Source organism: Schistocerca nitens, chromosome 3, assembly GCF_023898315.1.
Source record: "Schistocerca nitens isolate TAMUIC-IGC-003100 chromosome 3, iqSchNite1.1, whole genome shotgun sequence".
Taxonomy (NCBI): domain Eukaryota; kingdom Metazoa; phylum Arthropoda; class Insecta; order Orthoptera; family Acrididae; genus Schistocerca; species Schistocerca nitens.
This window is the reverse complement of record NC_064616.1, coordinates 734,337,224-734,363,256: the sequence shown is the minus strand read 5'-3', so window position 1 is coordinate 734,363,256 and position 26,033 is coordinate 734,337,224. Positions and strand designations below refer to the sequence as shown.

Below are 26,033 nucleotides of genomic sequence, written 5' to 3'. Positions count from 1 at the left end.
ATATACGATGCAAATCTGACTGTGGCGTACTCTGGAGATTATCCACTTTTGTTACACTGCCCAAAATTGAAACAACATGTTGCTTTCTTTATTTGCTTACTAGAGGATCATTAATTCCTCTTGGATCCTGAAATTCGCTTCACAGCTGCAATTTATTTCCTAGATACATCAGTATAACATATCTATGATACTGCTGCTACTGCTTTATGTTTGGTTAAATACTTCAAGCTCACTTAATTCCAACTGAAGCTCTAAATTTCTTTTTAACTATGTACCTTACTTTTCTCTTACTTTTACAGGTATTTAACGTACTTTTCTCTTTGTATTGGCCGGACATATTTTCTTTCAATATCTCTGTGTTCACAATTATAATCCTCTTATTGTGACAATGACTTATCATATGCCGCAAACAGTTTAATCTTCATCTTTTTTGTTACTTGGTCCATCTCAAAGTTATTTATTTATCTATTCAGTTTTAACATCTTTCTCTTTCTCTTTCTGCTTAGAATACGTTTATTTATCTCCGATTTGTTTTATGATTTACCTGCTCCAGTCCCTTATTTCATCATTTTTCAAACTTTTACATAACATTTCTTCAACAGTATGTTTCAGTGTACATCTTCAAACACTCACCCCAAATTCCATTATTAGTACCTAAAGCCCCTTGCCTAAATTATTTGCCTCTCGAAAAAGCATCTGAAACTTGTATTATTCCATATTAGTAACACAGTTGTGAATCAGAACATCAATAATCACTCTTTTCAAGAAGAAGATGAGACACTGACATTCACATCAAACTGAGTATAGTCTCAATCATATCACTACACTGGACTCGCCACTTATAGCACTTTTTAGGCACTTAAGGCTAGTGGAAGCCGCAAGTTCTGGAATGTGCATCTGCGCAATAATTGTAAATACTTATAACTAACAGAATTTTCCGTCTGTGTAACACTTATTAGGCACATAAGACTAGTAGAAGCCGCAAGTGCTGCAATGTGCATCTGCGCAATAATTGTAAATACTTATAACTAGGGACTGATGACCACAGAAGTTAAGTCCCATAGTGCTCAGAGCCAACTAACAGAATTTTCCGTCGGTGCTTGATAGAACATGACAACAATGTTAAGTAGGAAATACTTTATTGATGACGTGTTGCGCTTTGGGTTTCCCTTCGGGATCTTCGACTGACGTTGGTTTAATGATTTTTCTGAAGTTTCGCCAGAACGAGTGGGCTGGCATTGTGAAAGATTCACCCGCCATTGGTTGTGCCAGACTGGAGTCGAACTAGCGACCGTCACGTCATTACCGCTCTGGTTCTCCCCTTGTTACCTACAACGGTCATTCGCTACAGCACAAAAATCCAGGATCCGTTTGTATTGAGGCTTTCTTGTTAAAGCTGCTGTCATTCTTACAAATTTAAACTGTTTAAGCTATTGTCATTCTTACGAATTTAAATTGTTTCCCTGAAGGAACGGGCAGGGTAGCCCATCTCCATAGCGAGGATCTGTTTCGACGAATTTATTCTCTAGCCGTTCTCACACAGCGCGTGCTCGGCCACGGCCGATTCTCCACCTGTCCCAGCCTACAGCACCGTTTGAAGTCGATGACCATGATGTTGATGGAAAATCCGGTTATTCCAGCCTCGACTTTCCCACATATACACGGTATCTAATGTACTCCCGACATTGTGAGTGGGGCCCTTTTGTCATCTACCGATCGGAGACACTCTCAAATCTTCTTCATTTATGTCATGTTTGTGCAATATTTATGCCATGTTTGTGCAATATACGGCCGATGTGGTACGTCACCCTGGTCACATCTTCGTGTTAGTTTATGTTGTCCAGGACTGCAGGTTCATGTGTTCAGTATTTCAGAATTACTAGTGTGATGTGATGGCAACTCATAAACTGAAAGAAATACAACTAAAATAGTACGTATTTATATTTTAAAAAAGACAGCTGTCACTCCTGCTTGCACATCATTACTGACATGCTGTCAAACCAAAACAATTTCTAGCATACAGTGATTAGTGACACACACCTGTTTCATACGTGAACTCGGCAGCCTCTACATTCTGTTTGACATGATCCCATTTACAAGCAGCACTAATTACATAATTATTTAAGCAACATTTTTTGGTTGAAGGCCAGATTCAAGAATAAATAAATAAATCACAATTTCAAATGGCATCCATCAAATAATGCTAGTTTCTTTAGTAACGAGTCACTTTTTATAATTATTACTTTGAACTGGGTTTGCAAGAATAAGACATCATGGGTGACGCTTAGAGTTAAAAATAACTGTCTCTCCTCCTAAAATTTATTACTGTCAAAATAATTTGCTGATGCATGCTATTTTCATGCATTATCTGTATAAAAATTGTTTCTAGAATTAAAATTGTCCTGGATGATTGCTCTTGAAGTAACTAATGTTTTGCCGGCCGAGGTGGCTGAGCGTTTCTAGGCGCTACAGTCTGGAACCGTGCGACCGCTACGGTCGCAGGTTCGAATCCTGCCTCGGGCATGGATGTGTGTGATGTCCTTAGGTTAGTTAGGTTTAAGTAGTTCTAAGTTATAGGAGACTGATGATCTCAGAAGTTAAGTCCCTTAGTGCTCAGAGCCATTTGAACCATTTAACTTATGTTTTAATGTCTCTAACTCAATATTCATTTGAATATGACCTTTCTGTTATAGTGTAATCACTCTAATATGTGATGTAATTACAACGATGCATTGTGACCTATGCAGACCATTACATACGAATCATGAATCAATATAGTTAGTCCTTCGCAAACCTGATTAACCTTGTGCTCTTGTCTGGCGTGCACATAAAACAGAGAACCAGAAATGTATTTTAGATTCAGTCACAGATATCAACACAAGTAAATCATAAGGCCGCTGCAGCATCCCTGAATATGGAAGTAAATAGGAATATAAAAAAAGGGAGGAAGGTTATCTGTTTAGCAAGAGTAATAGGAGGCAGATTTCAGACTACCTAATAGATCAAAACGAAAATTTCTGTTCCGACACTGACAATGTTGAGTGTTTATGGAAAAAGCTCAAGGCAATCGTAAAATGCATTTTAGATAGGTACGTGCCGAGTAAAACTGTGAGGGACGGGAAAAACCCACCGTGGTTCAACAACAAAGTTAGGAAACTACTGCGAAAGCAAAGAGAGCTTCACTGCAAGTTTAAACGCAGCCAAAACCTCTCAGACAAACAGAAGCTAAACGATGTCAAAGTTAACGTAAGGAGGGCTATGCGTGAAGCGTTCAGTGAATTCGAAAGTGAAATTCTATGTACCGACTTGACAGAAAATCCTAGGAAGTTCTGGTCTTACGTTAAATCAGTAAGTGGATCGAAACAGCATATCCAGACACTCCGGGATGATGATGGCACTGAAACAGAGGATGACAGGCGTAAAGCTGAAATACTAAACACCTTTTTCCAAAGCAGTTTCACAGAGGAAGACCGCACTGCAGTTCCTTCTCTAAATCCTCGCACGAACGAAAAAATGGCTGACATCGAAATAAGTGTCCAAGGAATAGAAAAGCAACTGAAAGCACTCAACAGAGGAAAGTCCACTGGACCTGACGGGATACCAATTCGATTCTACACAGAGTACGCGAAAGAACTTGCCCCCTTTCTAACAGTCGTGTACCGCAAGTCTCTAGAGGAACGGAAGGTTCCAAATGATTGGAAAAGAGCACAGGTAGTCCCAGTTTTCAAGAAGGGTCATCGAGCAGATGCGCAAAACTATAGGCCTATATCTCTGACATTGATCTGTTGTAAAATTTTAGAACATGTTTTTTGCTCGCGTATCATGTCATTTCTGGAAACCCAGAATCTACTCTGTAGGAATCAACATGCATTCCGGAAACAGCGATCGTGTGAGGCCCAACTCGCTTTATTTGTTTATGAGACCCAGAAAATATTAGATACAGGCTCCCAGGTAGATGCCATTTTCCTTGACTTCCGGAAGGCGTTCGATACAGTTCCGCACTGTCGCCTGGTTAACAAAGTAAGAGCCTACGGAATATCAGACCAGCTGTGTGGCTGGTTTGAAGAGTTCTTAGCAAACAGAACACGGCATGTAGTTCTCAATGGAGAGACGTCTACAGACGTTAAAGTAACCTCTGGCGTACCACAGGGGAGTGTTATGGGACCATTGCTTTTCACAATATATATAAATGACCTAGTAGATAGTGTCGGAAGTTCCATGCGGCTTTTCGCGGATGATGCTGTAGTACACAGAGAAGTTGCAGCATTAGAAAATTGCAGCGAAATGCAGGAAGATCTGCAGCGGATAGGCACTTGGTGCAGGGAGTGGCAACTGACCCTTAACATAGACAAATGTAATGTATTACGAATACATAGAAAGAAGGATCCTTTATTGTATAATTATATGATAGCGGAACAAACACTGGTAGCAGTTACTTCTGTAAAATATCTGGGAGTATGCGTACGGAACGATTTGAAGTGGAATGATCATATAAAATTAATTGTTGGTAAGACAGGTGCCAGGTTGAGATTCATTGGGAGAGTCCTTAGAAAATGTAGTCCATCTACAGAGGAGGTGGCTTACAAAACACTCGTTCGGCCTATACTTGAGTATTGCTCATCATTGTGGGATCCGTACCAGGTCGGGTTGACGGAGGAGATAGAGAAGATCCAAAGAAGAGAGGCGCGTTTCGTCACAGGGTTATTTGGTAAGCGTGATAGCGTTACGGAGATGTTTAGCAAACTCAAGTGGCAGACTCTGCAAGAGAGGCGCTCTGCATCGCGGTGTAGCTTGCTGTCCTGGTTTCGAGAGGGTGCGTTTCTGGATGAGGTATCGAATATATTGTTTCCCCCTACTTATACTTCCCGACAAGATCACGAATGTAAAATTAGAGAGATTCCAGCGCGCACGGAGGCTTTCCGGCAATCGTTCTTCCCGCGAACCATACGCGAGTGGAACAGGAAAGGGAGGTAATGACAGTGGCACGTAAAGTGCCCTCCGCCACACACCGTTGGGTGGCTTGCGGAGTATAAATGTAGATGTAGATGTAGATGTAGAAATGTATTTACTGTATCTGCTATCGAACAAATCAGAAAATTATTCATCATAATTACGGTGTTGTCAGATGTAAATGTTAAGTAAACTCTAAATTCAATTCAGATACTACACGGTTTATGTTATAGAGGAAAGCTGTATAGGATGGTTATATTAGGAGAAATATTGTCTAAACATACATTGTGACCCATCTAAGGCATTAATTAAGTCAATGTAAGCAGGAGAAATTCTTGTGACTGGAGGGAAATCACTTATGGGTTCACCGAGGGTCAATTTTAGGTCCACTACTGTTTCTCATATATGTCGTATGTAAACAACATGCCGTCTAACATACAACAATCACGAATTAGCTCTTCTTGAGTACGATACTAGTAATGGAATCAATCCGAACATTCATACAGCAACAGAAAAAGTAGTAAATAATGTTCTTTAAAGTGTTATTGAGAGGTACTACAACAATGTTAGGTGTAACATATGGTGTAACTAGGTGGAAACTTAAAAAATTCTACGTGTCCGTGTCGATAAGAATTTAAACAGGAGGAAAAACATTTCCGAATTCCTAAAACAACTTAGTTGAGCCACATTTTCACTTCGAATCACTATAAATCTAGGAGAGAGGCAAAGCAGTAATATGACATATTTTGCGTATTGCCATCAGTAATATCCTATAGAATATTGTTCTGGAGTAGGTCGTCTTTAAGAAATAAAGGCTTCATCGTTCAAAATGGTACTGAAAGAATAATATGTGGTGCTCACCCATGATCATCTTGTAGACACCTGTCTGTTTAAGGAACTAGATATTCTGCCTACGGCTTCACAGTATATTTATTCCCTCTCAAAGTTTGTTGTCTTTAGCTCAAAATGGGATGCACAATGATGTCACAAAATTTTTTTATCACTTACCCAAAAGACACCGAAGCTAAACTCGAAAACAAACTGAAAAAGTTTTCTCTTGACAACTCCTGTTCCGTAGAAGAATTTCTAATTTTATAATGTGTCAAAGGTGATGCATAGGAATTATAAACTCACAAGAGTACTAAAACAAAGATTGGTGACGATCGGCATGTAACCATATTTACACGCGAATGTGTAATATGAATGTACAATTACTCGTTCCCCATTACTACGATTAATCGTACAAATGATGAAACAAGCCAATTAACTAAATTAATATTTAAATAAAGATAATAATTATCTATGATATGACAGTGAATATTTTTAACATGATAGCCTTATACCGAATACAGAAAGAGGATGAACTAACTTCACATAGATTTTTCCTGTTCGAGTGGTACAGTCCACAATAAAGTCATGAAAACTTTAAATGAACCATACCTTTTTTCCCAGATACCAGGCAACACGAGACAGTTAATGATTGTATTGTCGATTAGTGTGTTCGAAAATTTGTACATGCTTTATTAATTCTTAAACTTCCAATAATTACAATAATAGTACATTTAATTATGCTGGAATGACAGAAGGATGATTTTGATGTCGGTCTTCTACCTCGGTCCGCCATCCTAGCTGGGCGATCAGTGTAGATAGTGGCCATGAGGAAGACTCAGGTTCGATTCCCGGTATTGCCAAGAATTATTACTTCGTGGGAGGACTGGACTGGGGTACACTCAGAATTGTGATGCCAACTGAGGAGCTACCTGATTGAGATGCAGCGGCTCCAAGGTCTAAATGTCGGCAACAGCCAGAAGAGCGGTGTGCTGACCCCACGCACATCCATATTGTATCCCCATGACGCCACATGACAGATGGTGACATGGCGGCCGGTCGACATCGAGTGTTCTTCAGGGTCTGATCCCAGAATACGTTTTTCGTTTTCTGTTATCTGGATGAACAGTCCATCGACATGAGGTCTGTTAAAACCTACAAAAGGCGAATGACACTTTACTTGCAGTACTTTCCCAGTTTTGGCGGTATGATGCTAGAAGTGGACTCAGACTCGTCAACGCATTAGATAACTCTTAGCAAGTCATGACAGCAAAGGCAGAGTTGTGTGGTATTCTCTCATCGTGCGAATGTTCATTACCACGAGTCTGTATCCATTGACGATCAACACCTCAGTGGTAACTATCCCCAGATGACTGCTCGGCTGACTGATTTGCGAGTCTGGAATGACATGGCATAGAAGTTTACTGTTTGTGTGCCAAATTGGTTCAAATGGCTCTGAGCACTATGGGACTTAACTTCTGAGGTCATCAGTCCCCTAGAACTTATAACTACTTAAACCTAACTAACCTAAAAACATCACACATATCCATGCCCGAGGCAGGATTCGAACCTGCAACCGTAACGGTCGCGTGGCTCCAGGCTGTAGCGCCTAGAACCGCTCTGCCACTCTGGCCGGCCGTGCCAAATTGGTTGAAACTGATCCAGGGGTTTGGGAGGAGGTCCCAGACGTAAATACATCCATCTATCCATCCATCCAGTCATATATATATATATATATATATATATATATATATATATATATATATATATATATATATATATATATATATATATATATATATATATATTGAATAGCTGACGTCATATGCATAAAGTATGGTTAATTTTATATGAAGTGTCATTCTAAGTAACCTTGAATGTTGAACAAAAGCATGTGGGATAATGAATTTCTCAGCAATTGTGGACTGTTTTGAATAGAATTAAATAATTTTGTATGTTGTTTACTATCGCGGACAGAACACAGGACCACCGTTGCACTGCAGAAACGAAGCAACAGCCAAAAACTGGTAACTCTGTACCAAAAGGGGCGAAGCCAATTTAATCTGCCAGAAAAGTTCTGGGCAGTGTTTTCCAGGATGTAAAATAGATTCTTATTATTGATTACTTTGCAGAAGTTAAGCAGTAACTGGGGAGTAATGAATATCTGCTAGATCAATTGTATTAAAAATTATGTGAGGAGAAGCCAGGATTTGCGAAAGAAAAGAAATATTTATTCAGGACAAGGCCGTTACCTACAAACGTCCTTTGCAAAAGGAAAATTGAGTAATACGGTGTGCTAAATATTGAAACATGGTCCCTATTTCGCGGATGTGGGCTCCTTTGTCTTCCAACAATTTTCGCTTTCCAACATTGCCGTCAGGGATGTGATCTGTTCGCTAGAAAGATGATCAACACAAGTGTAGTCACCTAAAAGGTGACAAAAAAAAACAGTATTTTGACACAACAGAATTTCTGTTGATGGCATATCAAGGCACTTCCTGCTAGTCCTTGCATTTGAAGATGCAGCTTGACAATAAATTGATCTCAATGTAAGATTTATCGTTCTCCCTCGTTTGTTAAAGATGTCATGTCCTGGATTGTATTATTCCGTTTAACGTTATGATGTACCTGGGATGCATTATCACCATCGTATTCTCTCGGCTTCCTGCTCTTCGTTTCTTGGTGTCCAATTACAAAATACAAAAGACAATAATAAAATTTTAATTATCACCTTGGATAAACATGCAGTGACCATGGAACTTGGTGATGGGGCTAGTCTTCCTACACATATTCACTTTTCAATGTGACACGATTTTTCCCAATGATTTATGTATTGGCAAGGAACTTGGTTGTAGGAGTCTGTGTTTTAACTGTTCAAGAACCGTTCCACCTCGAAAATCACTTTGCCTTCATTGTGGAATAGTTTCTTCACCTGACGAAAATCACTATTGCCATGTGAGCAGAATACAAGAAAAAGGGGAAGTCTACCCCCTCTTAAGCTAACTTAAATCTACTGAGCTCAGATATATATATATATATATATATATATATATATATATATATATATATATATACCAATGGACGAGGCAATGCAGCAGCACATAACAAATTAACACAAACTGCAAGGACAAAAAAAATGCAAATTGGCAAAGCTAGCAACAGTATATCTAAATTAACAGAGCAAATGCAACATTACAACGAATATGAGCCAATGTGCAGCAACAAGAAAAATAAATCAGTAGTAATCTGGCTTAACAGAGTAGTACAAAGTGAAATTCAGTAGCACTATGCCTGGAACACAGCATCAGCAAATGTAATAACTTATATCTATACATAAAAAACCCACAGGCAGAAAAAATAGTACACTAAAGACAACAATGCAGATAAGGGAAATGTCTATTCACATATTAATATCTATGTCACTGAAGTGGTGCACCACAAGAAGTTATTCTACCAAAAAAATTACCAAGTAGTTGAAAAGAAAATTACGTATGCAGTAACTGTTAATAATCCCTTCTTATTGTTCTTTCCTTTCCAAGTGCTCCTTTTTCGAAGAATGTGGATCATAAAATTATTATTTAATAGATCTGTTGACAGAAAGTGTTCACATTAGCAAATGCATTTAATTTTATTTTATAAAACCAATGCTGCAACACAGCTGGAAACCAGATATCAAATGAAATAAGCAACCATGTACAAAGCATAAAAATATCATTGAATAGTCATATCGCATTTCATAAGTTAGTAGAAAGTCTCTCAACTCTCATAGAAAGATGCTTGTCATAATCAGGTGTGCAGATGTAAGTATCTTTCCAAGTAATGAGCGTGTCGTATTTGCGATGCTTTCTACAAAGGAATGTCAATAGCGAGGATAATGGCCTCTTTTTTTCTCCACCTAATGGCTTTCTTTTGTCAAACGACTATCTCTCAGCTGGGCGCCCAAAACGCATTACGTCAAGGTCACTTACCTTTCTTACCGAAATATTTACGACATCACTTTCCGCTACAGTGGTAGTCTCATATAAAAAAAATTTCACAGGTTGAGAATTTGCATTACAAATGTGTAGAAACAAAATCCTATAAATAAAACAGTGACCAAACAATTTTCGTCGGCATTGTGATACATTACGCACATACACACATTCCATACCTCTTAAAGTACGATTCTTGGTTTCCAACATCCTTTTTCACAAGTCAGAGTCCCTAACCACTACTCCTTATTCCTTACCTTATTACACATATACATATTCATCAACACGTCTTCAATATTTCATCATAATAAATACATAGCATAATCAGATTCCTCATATAGCATCATCTCATTGATCATAAACATACCTCAACGGCATAATACACATCGTCGTCGCAATAATAACATCATAACAGATCAATCACATCTCAAAATCGTCGTAGCTTTCTGAATATTTTAAAACCTAAAAAAAAAATTCTCTGCTCATTTCAAAAGTGTTATCTACCTCAAACGTACTTTAAAAATCATGATCCGATACCAAATACGTCATTCAAAACTCTCATAGTATCACAATGGTTCTGAAAAAATATGAAGAGTTCACAAAGTACAGACAAAATACAATTTCATAAGTGTGAAGTTATCCAACGGTGTAATTACGTAAATATCTGTCACTGATGTAGTAAAATAAATGTTTGTCTCTCTCAGTTAATCAGATAGCTGTGTAATTCTGTGTTAGAGAAACATGGTACCAATTTGTAAAGTTGTATAAGCAAATACCATATTAGCTAGGGCTCCTTGTGCTTGCCAAACACATGATACACAAAGTAAGCGTGTACCCCCCTGAGGATTAATGTAATTATACCCTCAGCTGTTACAGATTACAGCAATGGAATGAAATGAATCACGGAAAACTTTCTTTGTAATTCAAAAATCTTTAAAAATAAATGTTTTAAGTATAAAATTAATCACTCAAATACGTGTACTGTAGCGCTAAACTGTTCGTCTTTTTGCAACATAATCTCTGTGGAAGTGTCGTAGTTATCGTCCTCCGAAAGTTAAGTTCTGCAGAAGTCAATGTACTTACCTAATGATAAACAAAAGTGAAATGCTTTGCGTATAGATATCGTAGTTATTATGCTTATTGGCGTGATGAAGAAAGTACTGTACAGTAACGTATTGTTGTGCCACGAAAAAGGCTGTCTCATTGTTGCTATACCACAAAAGTTACTACTAAAACATGTTTTACTTTCCAGAATAATGCAGAAAAACGTGCAGATATAAAACAGAAACACCGCAAAAGCAACATTGTAAATTGTCACTCATTAGTAGCGTCGTGATAAAACCGTGTAGTTGTCACATAAACTAACCACTGTGTCATCTGGTATCTCACAGGAAGTACTTTAAATCCAGAATGTATTTTCAAGTAAACCAAAATGTTGCATTAAAATCCCATTAGCAGTACCAGTATATGTTCCAAGTATGTAAGCCTTATAGTCGTTACGTAATCGTGCAACTAACAAGCAAGAATGTACACACACAATAACACGGTGTCGTCTGTTCACAATAACAATGCATTCGTAATTTCTGTTTAAATAAGTTCTCTTGGTTCTTGACTGGATTTTTAACTTCAAACATTGTTGCATGTTAACAGATTCTAAGTCTGACAAAGCATACTAGTAATGTAAAGTGAAAACTTATATGGCAAAGACAAAGTTAAAAACCAGATGATCTTTCAATAAACGGTTTTACATGTGAAATGTGGTGTAAACCTTTACTCTTCCTAGTACGCAGAGTTTCAACTTCAACGCAATTATCATGTGGTATACGTCGGATTCTGTAAGGTCCATTGTAAACTAGAAAGAATTTGTGACTCAAGTGTTTCTTCTTATGTGACAATGAATGAGCTTTAATGAGAACTTTCTGACCAATATATAATTTCTTTGCATTTGCTTTACGGTGTAGTTTTCTCCTTTTGTCTGCTGCAGATTTTATATTTTTAAGAGCCAAATCAATTATGTCTTTGTGTCGAATTTTACGTGTATTCGGGAAAGGTACAAGCTCTCTGATTCTGTTCGGTGGTTCTTCATTCTTCAGTACAAGAGGAGGTGGTAAAGCAGTGGAATCATGAGGCATTTCATTCAGCACATTTTGAAATAAGTGTAAATATCTGTCCCAATGCTGATGCTTTCTGTGACAATAAAGTCTGCAAAGCTTATTGATTTCTTTCATAATCCGTTCAGACGGGTTACAATGTGGTGAGTACAATGAAATAAAAACAGGTTTGATTTTATGATTCCGAAGCATGCGTTACCAAACAGCAGATCTGAATTGCGGTCCGTTATCTGAAATGACTTTACTGACGTGTCCAACTTCACGTAAGACATTTTTAACAAAGGCGTTGGATACAGACCTTCCAGTGGCTTTACATAACGGTGTGAAAGAAACAAATTTGGAAGTAAGTTCAACAGCGACTAGAACGTACGAAAATCCATTAGATGTTCTGACAAGCGGTCCCAAGAGATCAACAGCATCAAATTCTTTTAATTTAGAAGGAATGATAGGAAACAGCGGAGCACGATGGGAGATAGTAGATGGTTTCGCCTTTTGACAAAGTTTACAAATAGACAAGACTCTTCGAATTCTCTTTTCCATATTGTTAAAATAACAAGTCGTTCGAAGAATATTATAACGTTTTCGTGGACCAAAATGTGCATAGCTGAAATGAATGTACCAAATGAGCTTATTAACAAAATCGTCAGGAATGCAAAGTACCCATAGCTTGTCATCAACAGTGCAGCGTTTGAACAATATGTTGTTTCTAACCAGATAATAATGCCGAATCTGTGTGTGTGTCTTTTCATGCCATTTGCTTTTGATGTCTTTCCAAATCGGATCTTTATCTTGTTCATGAGCAATGTCCTTTAAAGATGTGGTGATGAAGTTTTCAAAGGCGACTTTCTGAATGTAAAGAATACTGAAATTTTTCTCGAGGTTGCCTTCTGTGTTACTTCTCTCAAGCCCAGCCGGTGCGCGTGACAGTGCGTCCGCAACAATGTTCTCCTTGCCGGGAATGTAGACTATTGTGATGTGGAATTCTTGCAGAAACAATGCCCAACGTTTCAACCTGTCATGATTTAATTTTGAAGACATAAGAAATTGTAACGCACGATGATCACTGTATACTTTTACGCGTTTACCAGAAAGAAAGAAACGGAATTTGTTAAATGCCCAAACGATAGCTAAAGCTTCTAATTCAGTAACGGAATAATTTTTTTCAGATTTTGTTAGCACTCTGCTAGCAAAAGCAATGGTTTTCTATGGCTTCTTGAAATAAATGGGCACCAAGACCGACTTTGGAAGAATCCGTGCTAAGACAGAAATCTTGTGACAGATCTGGATGAGCTAGTATTGGCGCGTTAAGTAACGCTTCTTTCAAAGCATTGAATTCCAACTGTGCTTGTTCATCCCAGTTCCAAATAGTATTTTTTCCAGTGAGAGAACAAAGTTTTGGTGTAACTAGAATTTGCATATTCAGAAAAGACGGTAAAAATTTACGAGACCTAGAAAACTGCGGACTTGTTTTTTTGTGGATGGAACTGGAATGGCTCTGATTGCTTCTAACTTTTCAGGATCCGGCTGAATGCCTTCAGAAGAAATAATATGTCCCAAAAACTTCACCTTTGACCTACCGAATTCAGAGTTTTCCAAGTTAACTGTAATTCCAGATTCTGCAAAAATACGTAACAAACTGTTGAGTATGCGATTATGTTGTTCCCATGAAGCTTCTGCTATTAGAATATCGTCCACATATAAGGTGATGTGACGTTTTAAGAACTCAGGTAATATGGAATTTAGCCCGCGAATGAATGCTGCCGAAGAAATGTTCAAACTAAAAGGAAGTTTCCGAAACTGATAACAAACGCCGAAACAAAGGAAAGCTGTGTATTTTCTACATTCTGGATGAAGTTCGATCTGATAAAAGCTGGATCTGAGATCAATGGAAGACAACACTTTTACACCATTAAAATTTTGAAGAAGTTCTTCCAACGTTTGTGGCCTGTCTGTTTCAGGAATAATGATAGTATTGATTTGTCTCGAATCTAAGACAAGCCTAATCGATCCATTGTTCTTCTCAGCAACATGTAATGGATTGTTGTATGAGCTTACTGCAGGCTCAATAATGCCCTCGTCAAGCATAGATTGTATTTCTGTTCTAACACGGTCCCTATAATGTGCCGGAATTACGTATGGTCTAACACAAAATTTAGTATGCTCACAAACATGAAATTGGTATTGAAATCCCTTGATTGTTCCTGTTTTGTGAGTAAAAACTGTGGAATGTGCTTGTAAAATCTCAAAAAGGTCCTGCCTATCAGTGTCATTACAATTCTCAATTGTTTGAATTTTACTCTGAATTAACTCATTAGTTTCAACTGTTGTCTAACAGGAGGTAAAGCCGATTAATTTCTTCGTCATGGTTTGAGAGCCAATCTTCAAATTTCAAAGCTATTGACTTACCTTCTTTCTCTAAACTTATTTCAGCATCGTGAAAGTTTAAGATTGCTTTGTATTCATTTAAAAAGTCTACTCCCAATATAATTTCCGTCGACAATAATGGAACAATAAGAAAGCTCATAGAGAAGCTGTGGCTTTGACAAAAGAATTCTAAGTTGGTTTGTTGGCGTACATCTACACTTTTTCCAAAGATTGCACCTTGTAATTTAATCTTACGTAACGGAAGTGTGGGGCAATCGTTCGATTTGTTGCATTTTCTAAAAGCTGTTTCACTAATTACTGAAATGGGACTGCCAGAGTCAAGTACTGCCGTAAATTTTACGTCATTTACAGTAATGTGAATGCAATGTTGTTATGTTTTACGTCGTGTTCCTGGAGTAAGATGTCCCTAATGTTTTCCATTTTTACGTAATTACTAGCTACGGCAGCTGCGTCGTTAGTTTCATACGTACGTTTTGTGGCTGCCAGCGGTATGAGTCATTGCCTATTGTCTCTTTGTTGGCGCGCGTCGTTATTGGGGTTTGGAGACCTAACTTCTACAAATTCACCTTGTCGAGAGGGCCCTGCCCTGTTTAAATCCCGCCAGTTCTGATGCAATTCAGGTCTGTCGTTACGATCATATCGTCTGTAGTCGTGTCGGTAGATTCCATAGTTTCTTTATTGTCGGTCACGTGGTGGAGAATTTCTCCCTGAATCATAACTGCGCGCTGGACCGTTGCGTCTAAAGTTATTCTGTCTCCCTTGATAATATTTATTTTGGTTCCGATTTTGTCTGTTTCTCTGATTGTCTTTGTGATAAACATTACCGCGGAGAGGTGATCTTTCCCTGTAACTATTACTACTCTGCCAACGGTTGTCATACGGGTGGTGTCTGTTTTGGTCACGATTCAAGTTGTAAGAATAGCCTTGTCGTGTATTATTTCTGTCATCGCGGAATTGTGACAGATGTGACCTGTAATTTTTGTGCTCCTGTTTTCGCGTTCCGCGATTGTCAGTGTCAATTTCCAGTTCTTGTAACAGTCCCTGAAAAGCTTCAATGTCGTCTTTGCAACGTCCTGCTAAAATAATATGTCGTAAATGTTCAGGCAGTTTGATTAAGCAAATGCGGATGAGTTCTGAGGGGCTGTATGGGTTTGAAAGATACTGATTCATGTGCAACATGTCTTCAAAATATTTCACAAGACTGGAAAATTCAGATTGTTCGAAATGTTTCATCATTATGATGCTATGTTTTACTCGGTCTTGTGTAGCTTGAGACCAATATGTTGAGAGGAAGGCATGATAAAATTCTCCTTCACTGTGACAATCGTGAATGACCGATCGCATTCTTGCAGCTGGTTCATTCTCTAAGTAGCCACACATAAATTCTAATCTGTGTTCTAACAACCAGTTGGGAGGAAAACAATGAGAGAATTGATGGAGCCATGCTTGTGGATGAATGTCGTTGCCAGAATTCTTAAATGTTTTGAATTTACGTGTAGTAATGAACAGCTTATAGTCAAAATCATCATGTCGGCGAGTCGCATGTCGGTCATTGTTATGTCGTTTCGGCGGTTCCATCTCAAAATTCGGTGTACCTTGCCAATTTCTTTCATAATTTCCGAAGTTTCCAGTGTTATTATTTTGTGGTTGTTCCGTATTTCTAAGTCCCTCTTCCCGTGTTGGAGCGCGAGTGTCCTCTGAAATATGAAATTTTTGTATTACTTGTGCCAACTGATCTTGTACTTCCCGGATTTCTCTTTGTGTTGCGTATTAATTTGATTCTGATTTTGTTTGAATTTCTTAATTTGTTCATACTCTTCTGTGTCAGTGATGGCTACAGGTCTTGTGTCATTCAGATCATCATCTACCTTTGTAGATAAGTTAGTGAACTGATCCGAAAGTTCGGCTACTTTCTCCGATAGTGGACTTATTTCCTCAGTGTGTTTTTCTGAACCAAGTTTCAGTGTATCTACTATGTCCTTTAAGTTTTCCTGAGTTTTTGCAAGTTGCGTAACCGAATCGGTAGATGCAACTGAGTCAATTTTAGCTTGCAAGGTGTCGTGATTTTCATGAACAATGGTTTGCAGTTCTTTTATGGCTGCTTCGTGATTCTGTAATGCATTTTCATGCCGCGAAAAAATAGGTTGAAAATGCTCACAAATTTGTGTTTTTACGTCATTACAGACTTTTTGACACTTCAATTCAATGTTATGTAACTCGGTAGTTAAATCTTCACGTGTTTGTTCAAGTGTGGTGTCTAACTTTTGAAGCTTTTGCTGTGTTTGTCCCATTTGTTGTATTAATTGTAATAACAATGCACTGGTGTCTGAAACATGTTCCTCAGTGCTTTTCGGCAGTGAATTTGCACCGGCAACATTCACCTTTTGACAAGTAGAAGATGTGTCTTGACTTATTTGAGAAAACGGTGAGGACCCAAAACCTGAATCTACAGTATTTACGAGATTGTGTCCTGTCATTTCGGATTCCTGAGGCGAGCTATTGCCGACCGATCGATCGATAATGCTTCCCTGTTCACTAATTGTTTCACTGTCTACGCCATTATTTGCCGCCCGCTCCATTTCCCTATGCACAATTACCAAATCACTAGTTTGAACATTAGTTAATTCATTACACGGTGGCGCTAACACACTGCTTTCGTCTTCACTGTCATTTCTCAGTTTACTTTGGAGCCTAGTATTACGTTTTTCACACGCCATTATTGACACAATATTTCACACGATAACACAGAAAAGCACAATTTGAAGAGCAAAATAAGAAAACACATTAACATAACAGTGAAAATAATATCTAGTTAATTGCAAGCGCAGCTGCGAAATACTTGGTGCAAATCTACATGCATGCCACAACAACAATGAAAGACTGCAACTTCAAAGGAGATTCTCTCTACAATTACGCGCTAGCAATAAACAAAGGCTGCACTAATTACACAAACTACAAGAAAAAAATCAGAAGATTCCAGTGAGGTATCCTCGGCTAAGGGTCGACATATGTAACGTCCCCTTTGAAAAATTATACATGACTGTGCTTATCCTGACACACAATATTTTTAGCGCAACGCAATCTGACTTTCAATAATCCCTACAAAAGAATGGCCCTGACTAACATTAACCTATACCTTTCACAAATCACTTACCTCACAAAAATCTTCGTTACTCGAACTACTGCAATACAGCGATCGCCACTACTGCCAGCTAAATAAAAGATTCAAACTACGGAAGGCACTAACTACTGATAGGCATAGTTAGCAAATGAAAGATTTTGATAGAGAACAAACAATGTATTTACCTTAATAGTCATAATATATATAGCAGTTCATGTCATCCAGTCTTACAAATTTCAAAACTCCGCCATTTCTCTCCCCACATCCACCACTGCTGGCGGCTCACCTCCAACTGCGCAACGCTACGCGCTGTTAACAGCCAACAGCCGCTGCCCGACACTACAATGGCAGACAACAATGCAAACTAGCCACAGACTGCACACAGCACAGCCAGTGATTTTCATACAGAGCGCTACGTGGCGCTACATATATCAAAACCTAAACAGCCTACTTACAGAATGTTACATCTGGCGCTGATTCTGTGCTTTCAAGTTTTGATTCTGGTATGCTCTACTACGTTTTCTTTCTTACAGCTGTGCGGACGAAGATTCGGAGGCTACGCAAGACAAAGCTGATATGCAAGAAGGCCAAGATCCTGAAGGGCCCGAACGAGCTGAGCAAGCAGCTGCGGCGGCCCGTGCTCCTGCTGCAGGCGGCAGAGTCGTGCTGCGAGGAGAAGGCGCGCAACACGCGCGACGCCTTCCTCATCATGGGCCACAGCCGCGACAAGAAGCTCGTGCCCTCCTTCATCATGCCCTGGGAGAAGCGCTCCAGGGTGAGTCCTACTGCTTGCTCCGAAACACACTATCTGATCAAATGTATCTAGACACCTATCAGTGGTCATTTACATGAAGTGTACCCAACCTTGGCCACTATGACAGCTTGAACTCTGCTGGGAACAATTTCAATGAGATACCTGTAGGTTCGTGGACGAATGGTAGCTCATTCCTCCTCAAGAGCTGAAACGGGAGAAGGTAGTCATGTTGGACGCTAGCCGCTGGAGCAAAGTCGACGTCCTAACTCATCCCAGAGGTGTTGTATTGGGTTCAGGTCGGTACTCTGGATAGGCCAGTCCGTTTGATGAATTTACTGTTCACCATAGCCTCACAATAGCTGCATTAAGGTAGGGTGCATTGTCATGCTAATACAAACAGTCTTCACCTCCGAACTGTTCCTCAATTCTACTCAGTACAAAGTGCTTAAAGCACTTAAAAAGGCACTCCGACGTCAGGCCACGAGTGACCTACCGGGACTATCCGACCGCCGTGTCATCCTCAGAGGAGGATGCGGATAGGAGGGGCGTGGGGTCAGCACACCCTCTTCCGGTCGTTATGTTGGTATTCTTGACCGAAGCCGCTACTATTCGGTCGAGTAGCTCCTCGATTGGCATCACGAGGCTGAGTGCACCCCGAAAAATGGCAACAGCGCATGGCGGCCAGGATGGTCACCCATCCAAGTGCCGACCACGCCCGACAGCACTTTACTTCGGTGATCTCACGGGAACCGGTGTATCCACTGCGGCAAGGCTGTGCAAAATATAGCATGATACATGACTCCAAGTCATTTATTTCCTCTCATCCACTGCCCAGTGGCGTCGCTACTTTACCGCCTCAAGTGCCGCTGGCGTTGACTACAGAAATATGTGGCTTATGAGGAGTTGCTTGACCGTTGTACCCCATTCTAGTCCCCTACGCACAGCCATTATGCTAGTAGCCCTTTGTAAATCTGGAGTGATTCCTTCCGCTGATTTCGTGTGATTTTTTACAACCATCCTCCACGATGCTCGATGGTCCCTGTCGGTCTGCACACGAAATCTGTCTGGTCTTGGTTTACCTGTGGTTGTACCTTCGCATTTCCATTTCACAATCACAACAACCACTGCCAGCTTGCGAACTTTGGAAGAGTTGAAATGTCCCTGCTGGATTTATTATTCTGGCGGCATCCAGTGACTAGTCCACGTTCGAAGTGACTGAGCTCTCCTGACCTTCCAATTTTTCTGTTACTGCTTCTTTATTGACAGCACCATTCTCCCTGCCTCCTTTTATACTGTTGGATCCGCCTCTCATGACATAGGGGTGTCCGCATACTTTTGATTAGATAGTATACGTTGACATATATGGAAAGTGTTACACCATGAAGCGCCAGTCCCATATTTATTAATGTTTGTACGGGTGTTCTTTATGTAATAAATATTAAATTATTAAACTTTCATTCCATTCTGAACTGACACCCATAATCAACATCAGTATGAAGTGTGACAGGCACATGCTGTGTCAGTTCATGAAAGTTCCTGGCCGGAGTATGGTATGAGAGTATACATTTTCCCATTTATTTATTTATTGTTCCGTGGGACCAAATTAAGGAGAAAAAAAATGTTTCAAATGGCTCTGAGCACTATGGGACTTAACATCTGAGGTCATCAGCCCCTAGAACTTAGAACTACTTAAACCTAACTAACCTAAGGACATCACACACATCCATGCCCGAGGCAGGATTCGAACCTGCGACCGTAGCGGTTGCGCGGTTCCAGACTGAAGCGCCTAGAACCGCTCGGCCACACCGGCTGGCTAATTAAGGAGAAGTCTCCATGGTCATGGAACGAGTCAATACAAGAAATTATAACACGATACTAGAAACAGGTAAAATGAAATATAAGTAACATATTCAGGCGACAATTCGTAAGTTTAAATAAAGAAAATCAACACTGTAACACTGGAATTTGCTTAATTTTTCAGCTCTTCCAGGATCTTCTCGACAGAATAGAAGGAATGAGCCATGAGGAAACTCTTCAGTTTAGACTTAAAAGTGTTTGGGCTACTGCTAAGATTTTTGAGTTCTTGTGCTAGCTTATTGAAAATGGATGCAGCAGAATAGTGCACTCCTTTCTGCACAAGAGTCAAGGAAGTGCATTCCACATGCAGATTTGATTTCTGCCTGGTATTAACTGAGTGAAAGCTGCTAACTCTTGGGAATAAGCTAATATTGCTAACAACAAACGACATTAAAGAAAATATATACTGTGAGGGCAATGTCAGAATTCTCAGACTATTGAATAGGGGTCGACAAGAGGTTCTCGAACTTACACCACACATAGCTCGAACAGTCCGTTTTTGAGCCAAAAATACCCTTTTCGAATCAAAAGAATTACCCCAAAAAATAATACCATATGACATAAGCGTATGAAAATATGCGAAGTAGACTACTTTTCGTGTTGAACTGTCACTTATTTCAGATACTGTTCTAATGGTAAATAAAGCAGCATTTAGTTTCTGAACAAGATCCTGAACATGGGCTTTCCACAACAGCTTACTATCTATCCGAACGCCTGGGAACTTGAACTGTTCCGTCTCGCTTATAATATGCCCATTCTGTCTGATGAAAATATTGGTTCTTGTTGAATTGTGAGTTAGAAACTGTAAAAACTGATTCTTACTGTGATTTAGCATCAAATTATTTTCCACAAGCCACGAACTTATTTCATGAACTACATTATTTGATACTGTTTCAATATTACGCACAAGATCCTTCACTACCAAGCTGGTGTCAGCAGCAAACAGAAATATTTTTGAATCACCTGTAATACTAGAAGGCATATCATTTATATAAATAAGAAACAACAGTGGCCCCAGCACCGACCCTTGGTGAAAGCCCCACTTAACAGTGCCCCATTGGGACTGAACATCACTACCACTCTCAATTTTGCGGAGAATCACCTTCTGCTTTCTGTTCTTAAAGTAAGAGGCGAACCAATTGTAAGCTACACCCCTTACTCCATAATGGTCCAACTCCTGCATTAACATTTTGTGGTCAACACAGTCAAAAGCCTTCGTTAAATCAAAGAAAACACCTAGCGTTCGCAACCTTTTATTTAATTCGTCCAAAATCTCACAGAGAAAAGAGAATATAGCATTTTCAGTTGTTAAACCATTTCTAAAACCAAACTGTGCATTTGACATCGCATTTCAAACAGGCTCTGTGGATAATAAATAAGGGGAACGAGCAGGGCAGTCAAAGATCACTACATCCTTCTTTTTTTTTTAAGGCCACAACAGTCTCTGATCGCAAACATCTGTTCATTCAGTTACCGGCTTCAATCATTATCATCATCTTCAGATTGATCTAAGAAGACAAAATGTGCATATTTATGAAAAAAGGGCATAATCGTACATTTACATCTACATCCATACTCCGCTAGCCACCTGACGGTGTGTGGCGGAGGGTACCCTGAGTACCTCTATCGGTTCTCCCTTCTATTCCAGTCTCGTATTGTTCGTGGAAAGAAGGATGGTCGGTATGCTTCTGTGTGGCTCTAATCTCTCTGACTTTATCCTCATGGTCTCTTCGCGAGATATACGTAGGAGGGAGCAATATACTGCTTGACTCTTCGGTGAAGGTATGTTCTCGAAATTTTAACAAAAGCCCGTACCGAGCTGCTGAGCGTCTCTCCTGCAGAGTCTTCCACTGGAGTTTATCTATCATCTCCGTAACGCTTTCGCGATTACTAAATGATCCTGTAACGAAGCGCGCTGCTCTCCGTTGGATCTTCTCTATCTCTTCTATCAACCCTAGCTGGTACGGATCCCACACTGCTGAGCAGTATTCAATCAGTGGGCGAACAAGCGTACTGTAACCTACTTCCTTTGTTTTCGGATTGCATTTCCTTAGGATTCTTCCAATGAATCTCAGTCTTGCATCTGCTTTACCGACGATCAACTTTATATGATCATTCCATTTTAAATCACTCCTAATGCGTACTCCCAGATAATTTATGGAATTAACTGCTATTTTGTAGCTAAATGATAAGAGATCTATCTTTGTGTGTATTCGCAGCACATTACACTTGTCTACATTGAGATTCAGTTGCCATTCCCTGCACCATGCGTCAATTCGCTGCAGATTCTCCTGCATTTCAGTACAATTTTCCATTGTTACAACCTCTCGATACACCACAGCATCATCTGCGAAAAGCCTCAGTGAACTTCCGATGTCATCCACCAGGTCGTTTATGTATATTGTGAATAGCAACGGTCCTATGACACTCCCCTGTGGCACACCTGAAATCACTCTTACTTCGGAAGACTTCTCTCCATTGAGAATTACATGCTGCGTTCTGTTATCTAGGAACTCCTCAATCCAATCACACAATTGGTCTGATAGTCCATATGCTCTTAATTTGTTCATTAAACGACTGTGGGGAACTGTATCGAACGCCTTGCGGAAGTCAAGAAACACGGCATCTACCTGTGAACCCCTGTCTATGGCCCTCTGAGTCTCGTGGACGAATAGCGCGAGCTGGGTTTCACACGACCGTCTTTTTCAAAACCCATGCTGATTCCTAGAGAGTAGATTTCTAGTCTCCAGAAAAGTCATTATACTCGAACATAATACGTGTTCCAAAATTCTACAACTGATCGACGCCGTTAACTATTATAATCAGTATCGTAATATACTCGTACATAGTCTGGAAGGTTAGAGACATACCCAGCTGTCTGCTTGAAGTTAACAGAATAAGCAAATAAAATATGAAGCCAGAATTGGTAACGTCAGATAAAATAAAATCATGATAAAATCATAAACAGTCACATCCCGTTATGTCAGGAAGTTGCTGGCGTACTGTGTTTACAACTACAGCTGAGAGGGCGTGGCCGCTAGATGTCACTGGAGGAGGCACTTTGCGATGGCGTGATACAAAAGCAGAATGTGATTTTAGACATTCGACGTAAAACTAAATCTGATACATTAACCCTTTCAGAGCCTGACGTCGTTTATACGCCGGGAATAAAATCAGTATCGGAATATCTTGGACCAGTGGTGTGCATTTTGTCCTAGAGCAAAATAGAAGTCCTTAGATGCTGTCGCATCACAAATGTCAGGTTTTTATAATATGCCTTTTTTAGATGCTACATGTCTTATAAATTATTTGTCATATTTTCACCTCTGTCGTCGATACAAAAGAAATATATCGTCCTATTTAAGTGACTCCTCAGACTGCACTAAATGTTATTTCACATTATCCACTTCGGGATGTTCTGTCCCATCATGAGATGTATCTGAAAACTCAAGTTCATCAATCGAAAATAAGGTTTGTGTGCGGATTCGTTTATGGATCTTGTCCAATTTACAGATCATATCAGACTCAAACATAAACCCGTGTAATACCACGACACGTCCAGTCTCCACCGCTTCTCTACTGTACGACCGACCATCCGATTCTCACAGTTGACAGGATTTATTTTCCATTGATGTACTTGAGTTTTCAGGCAGTGCTGACAATGGGACAGGATGTCACGAAATCAGTAATTTTAAATAAAATGATAAAATGCTGTGTGAGGAGTCAGTTAATTTAGACAATATAAAATTATGCCTCCATGTATCTCTAAACCATCCGGAAAGATAGGAAGACTTAATAAGAAGGATGTGTTCCACCTTTTCATAATAGTTTGCATGTGTGCTCAGCAAGCCACTTACGACGTGTGGCGGAGTCTTCTCCCTATACTACTATCGTTGCCCGCTTTCCTGTCCAATTCATGACTCGTGCCTGAGACGAACGACTGTCGCTAAGCCTCTGTATGTGCTCAAAATAACTGATTTTATCGTAATGATCATTTTCCGAGATGCAAGTGGGAGGAGATACCACGGTAATCCCGCCTAACACCGCCTATAGCCTTAATACTGCATACTGGTTTAGGCTGCATCGCTCGTGCGAAACTGAGCTTGTCCTTTTCGCACATGATATCCTACACACCGTGTACGGAGGACAACAAGCAGATTCAGTATTCCCAGATTTCAGGGAAGCGTTTCACACGGTACACCACTGCAAACTGTTGACGAAGGTCCGAGTATACAGGTTAGGTTCCCGTATATGCGAATGGCCCGAAGACTTCGGAAGTAATACACTCATGCTCATAAATTAAGGATAATGCTGATACATGGTGAAACAACGCTCTGGTGGGCGGTTTGCGGGTTTAAATCATCTCGGGGTATGACCATGTGGTGCATTTGACCTGCGGTCGTCGCACGGTGGCGCACCACATACGCAGAGGTGTGTTGGTGCATGTCAGAGTACGGTGCAGCGAGTAAGTGTGAAGACGTTTGCAGGCGTGTTAATGGTGACTGTGCGTTGAAAATGGCTCAAAGAACACATTGATGACGTTACGAGGGGTAGAATACTAGGTCGACTGAAGGCTGGTCAAACACAGCAGGTCGTAGCACGGGCCCTCCGTGTGCCACAAAGTGTGATCTCCAGATTATGGCAACGATTTCAGCAGACAGGAAACGTGTCCAGGCGCTACAGTATGGGACGTCCACAGTGTACAACACCACAAGAAGACCGATATCTCACCATCAGTGCCCGCAGACGGCCACGGAGTACTGCAGGTAGCCATGCTCAGGACCTTAGCGCAGCCACTGGAACAATTGTCTACAGACGACTGAACAGACATGGTTTATTCGCCCGGAGACCTGCAAGGTGCATTACACTGACCCCTGGTCACAGGAGAGCCCGTAAAGCCTGGTCTCAAGAACACAGTACATGGTCATTGGAACAGTGGTCCCAGGTTATGTTCACGGACGAGTCCAGGTATAGTCTGAACAGTGATTCTCGTCGGGTTTTCATCTGGCGTGAACCAGGAATCAGATACGAACCCCTTAATGTCCTTGAAAGGGACCTGTATGGAGGTCGTGGTTTGATGGTGTGGGGTGGGATTATGATTGATGCACGTACACCCCTGCATGCCTTTGACAGAGTAACTGTAACAGGTCAGGTGTGTCGGGACGTCATTTTGCACCAGTATGTCCTCCTTTTCAGGGGTACAGTGGGTCCCACCTTCCTCGTGATAGATGATAACGCACGGCTCCACCGAGCTGCCATGGTGGAGGAGTACCTTGAAACAGAAGATATCAGGCGAATGGAGTGGCCTGCCTGTTCCCCAGACATAAACGCCATCGAGCACGTCTTCGATACTCTCGGTCGACGTATCGCTGCACGTCTTCAAACCCCTAGGACACTTCAGGAGATCCGACAGGCACTGGTGCAAGAATGGGAGGCTATACCCCAGCACTGCTCGACCACCTGATCCAGAGTGTGCCAACCCGTTGTGCGGCCTGTGTACGTGTGCATGGTGATCGTATCCCATACTGACGTCGGGCTACGTGCGCAGGAAGCAGTGGCGTTTTGCAGCACATGTGTTTCGGGACGGTTTTCTCAATTTATCACCAATGCCGTGGACTTACAGATCTGTGTCGTATTTGTTCCCTATGTGCCTATGCTATTAGCGCCAGTTTTGTGTAGTGCCATGTTGTGTTGCACCACATGCTGCAATTATCCTTAAAATGGTTCAAATGGCTCTGAGCACTATGGGACTCAACATCTTAGGTCATAAGTCCCCTAGAACTTAGAACTACTTAAACCTAACTAACCTAAGGACATCACACACACCCATGCCCGAGGCAGGATTCGAACCTGCGACCGTAGCAGTCCTGCGGTTCCGGACTGCAGCGCCAGAACCGCACGGCCACCGCGACCGGCAATTATCCTTAATTTATGAGCATGAGTGTAGAACGCAGTACGTTGTCCTCGACGGCGAGTGTTCATCAGAGACCAGGGTGTGGTTGGGAGTGCCTCAGGGAAGTGAGATAGGGCCACTCTTGTTCTTTATATGCATAAAT

At 40.5% G+C, this 26,033-nt stretch overlaps 1 protein-coding gene across 1 annotated transcript in view; it reads left to right on the top strand.

Moving 5' to 3' along the window:
• LOC126249410 (secreted frizzled-related protein 1-like) overlaps nt 1-26,033 on the top strand; it is a 446,333-nt gene that overhangs the window by 338,623 nt on the left and 81,677 nt on the right. The window contains exon 3 of the mRNA XM_049951064.1: nt 17,900-18,141. Coding sequence (XP_049807021.1) covers nt 17,900-18,141 — 242 coding nt within the window. The remainder of the gene's footprint in view (nt 1-17,899; nt 18,142-26,033) is intronic.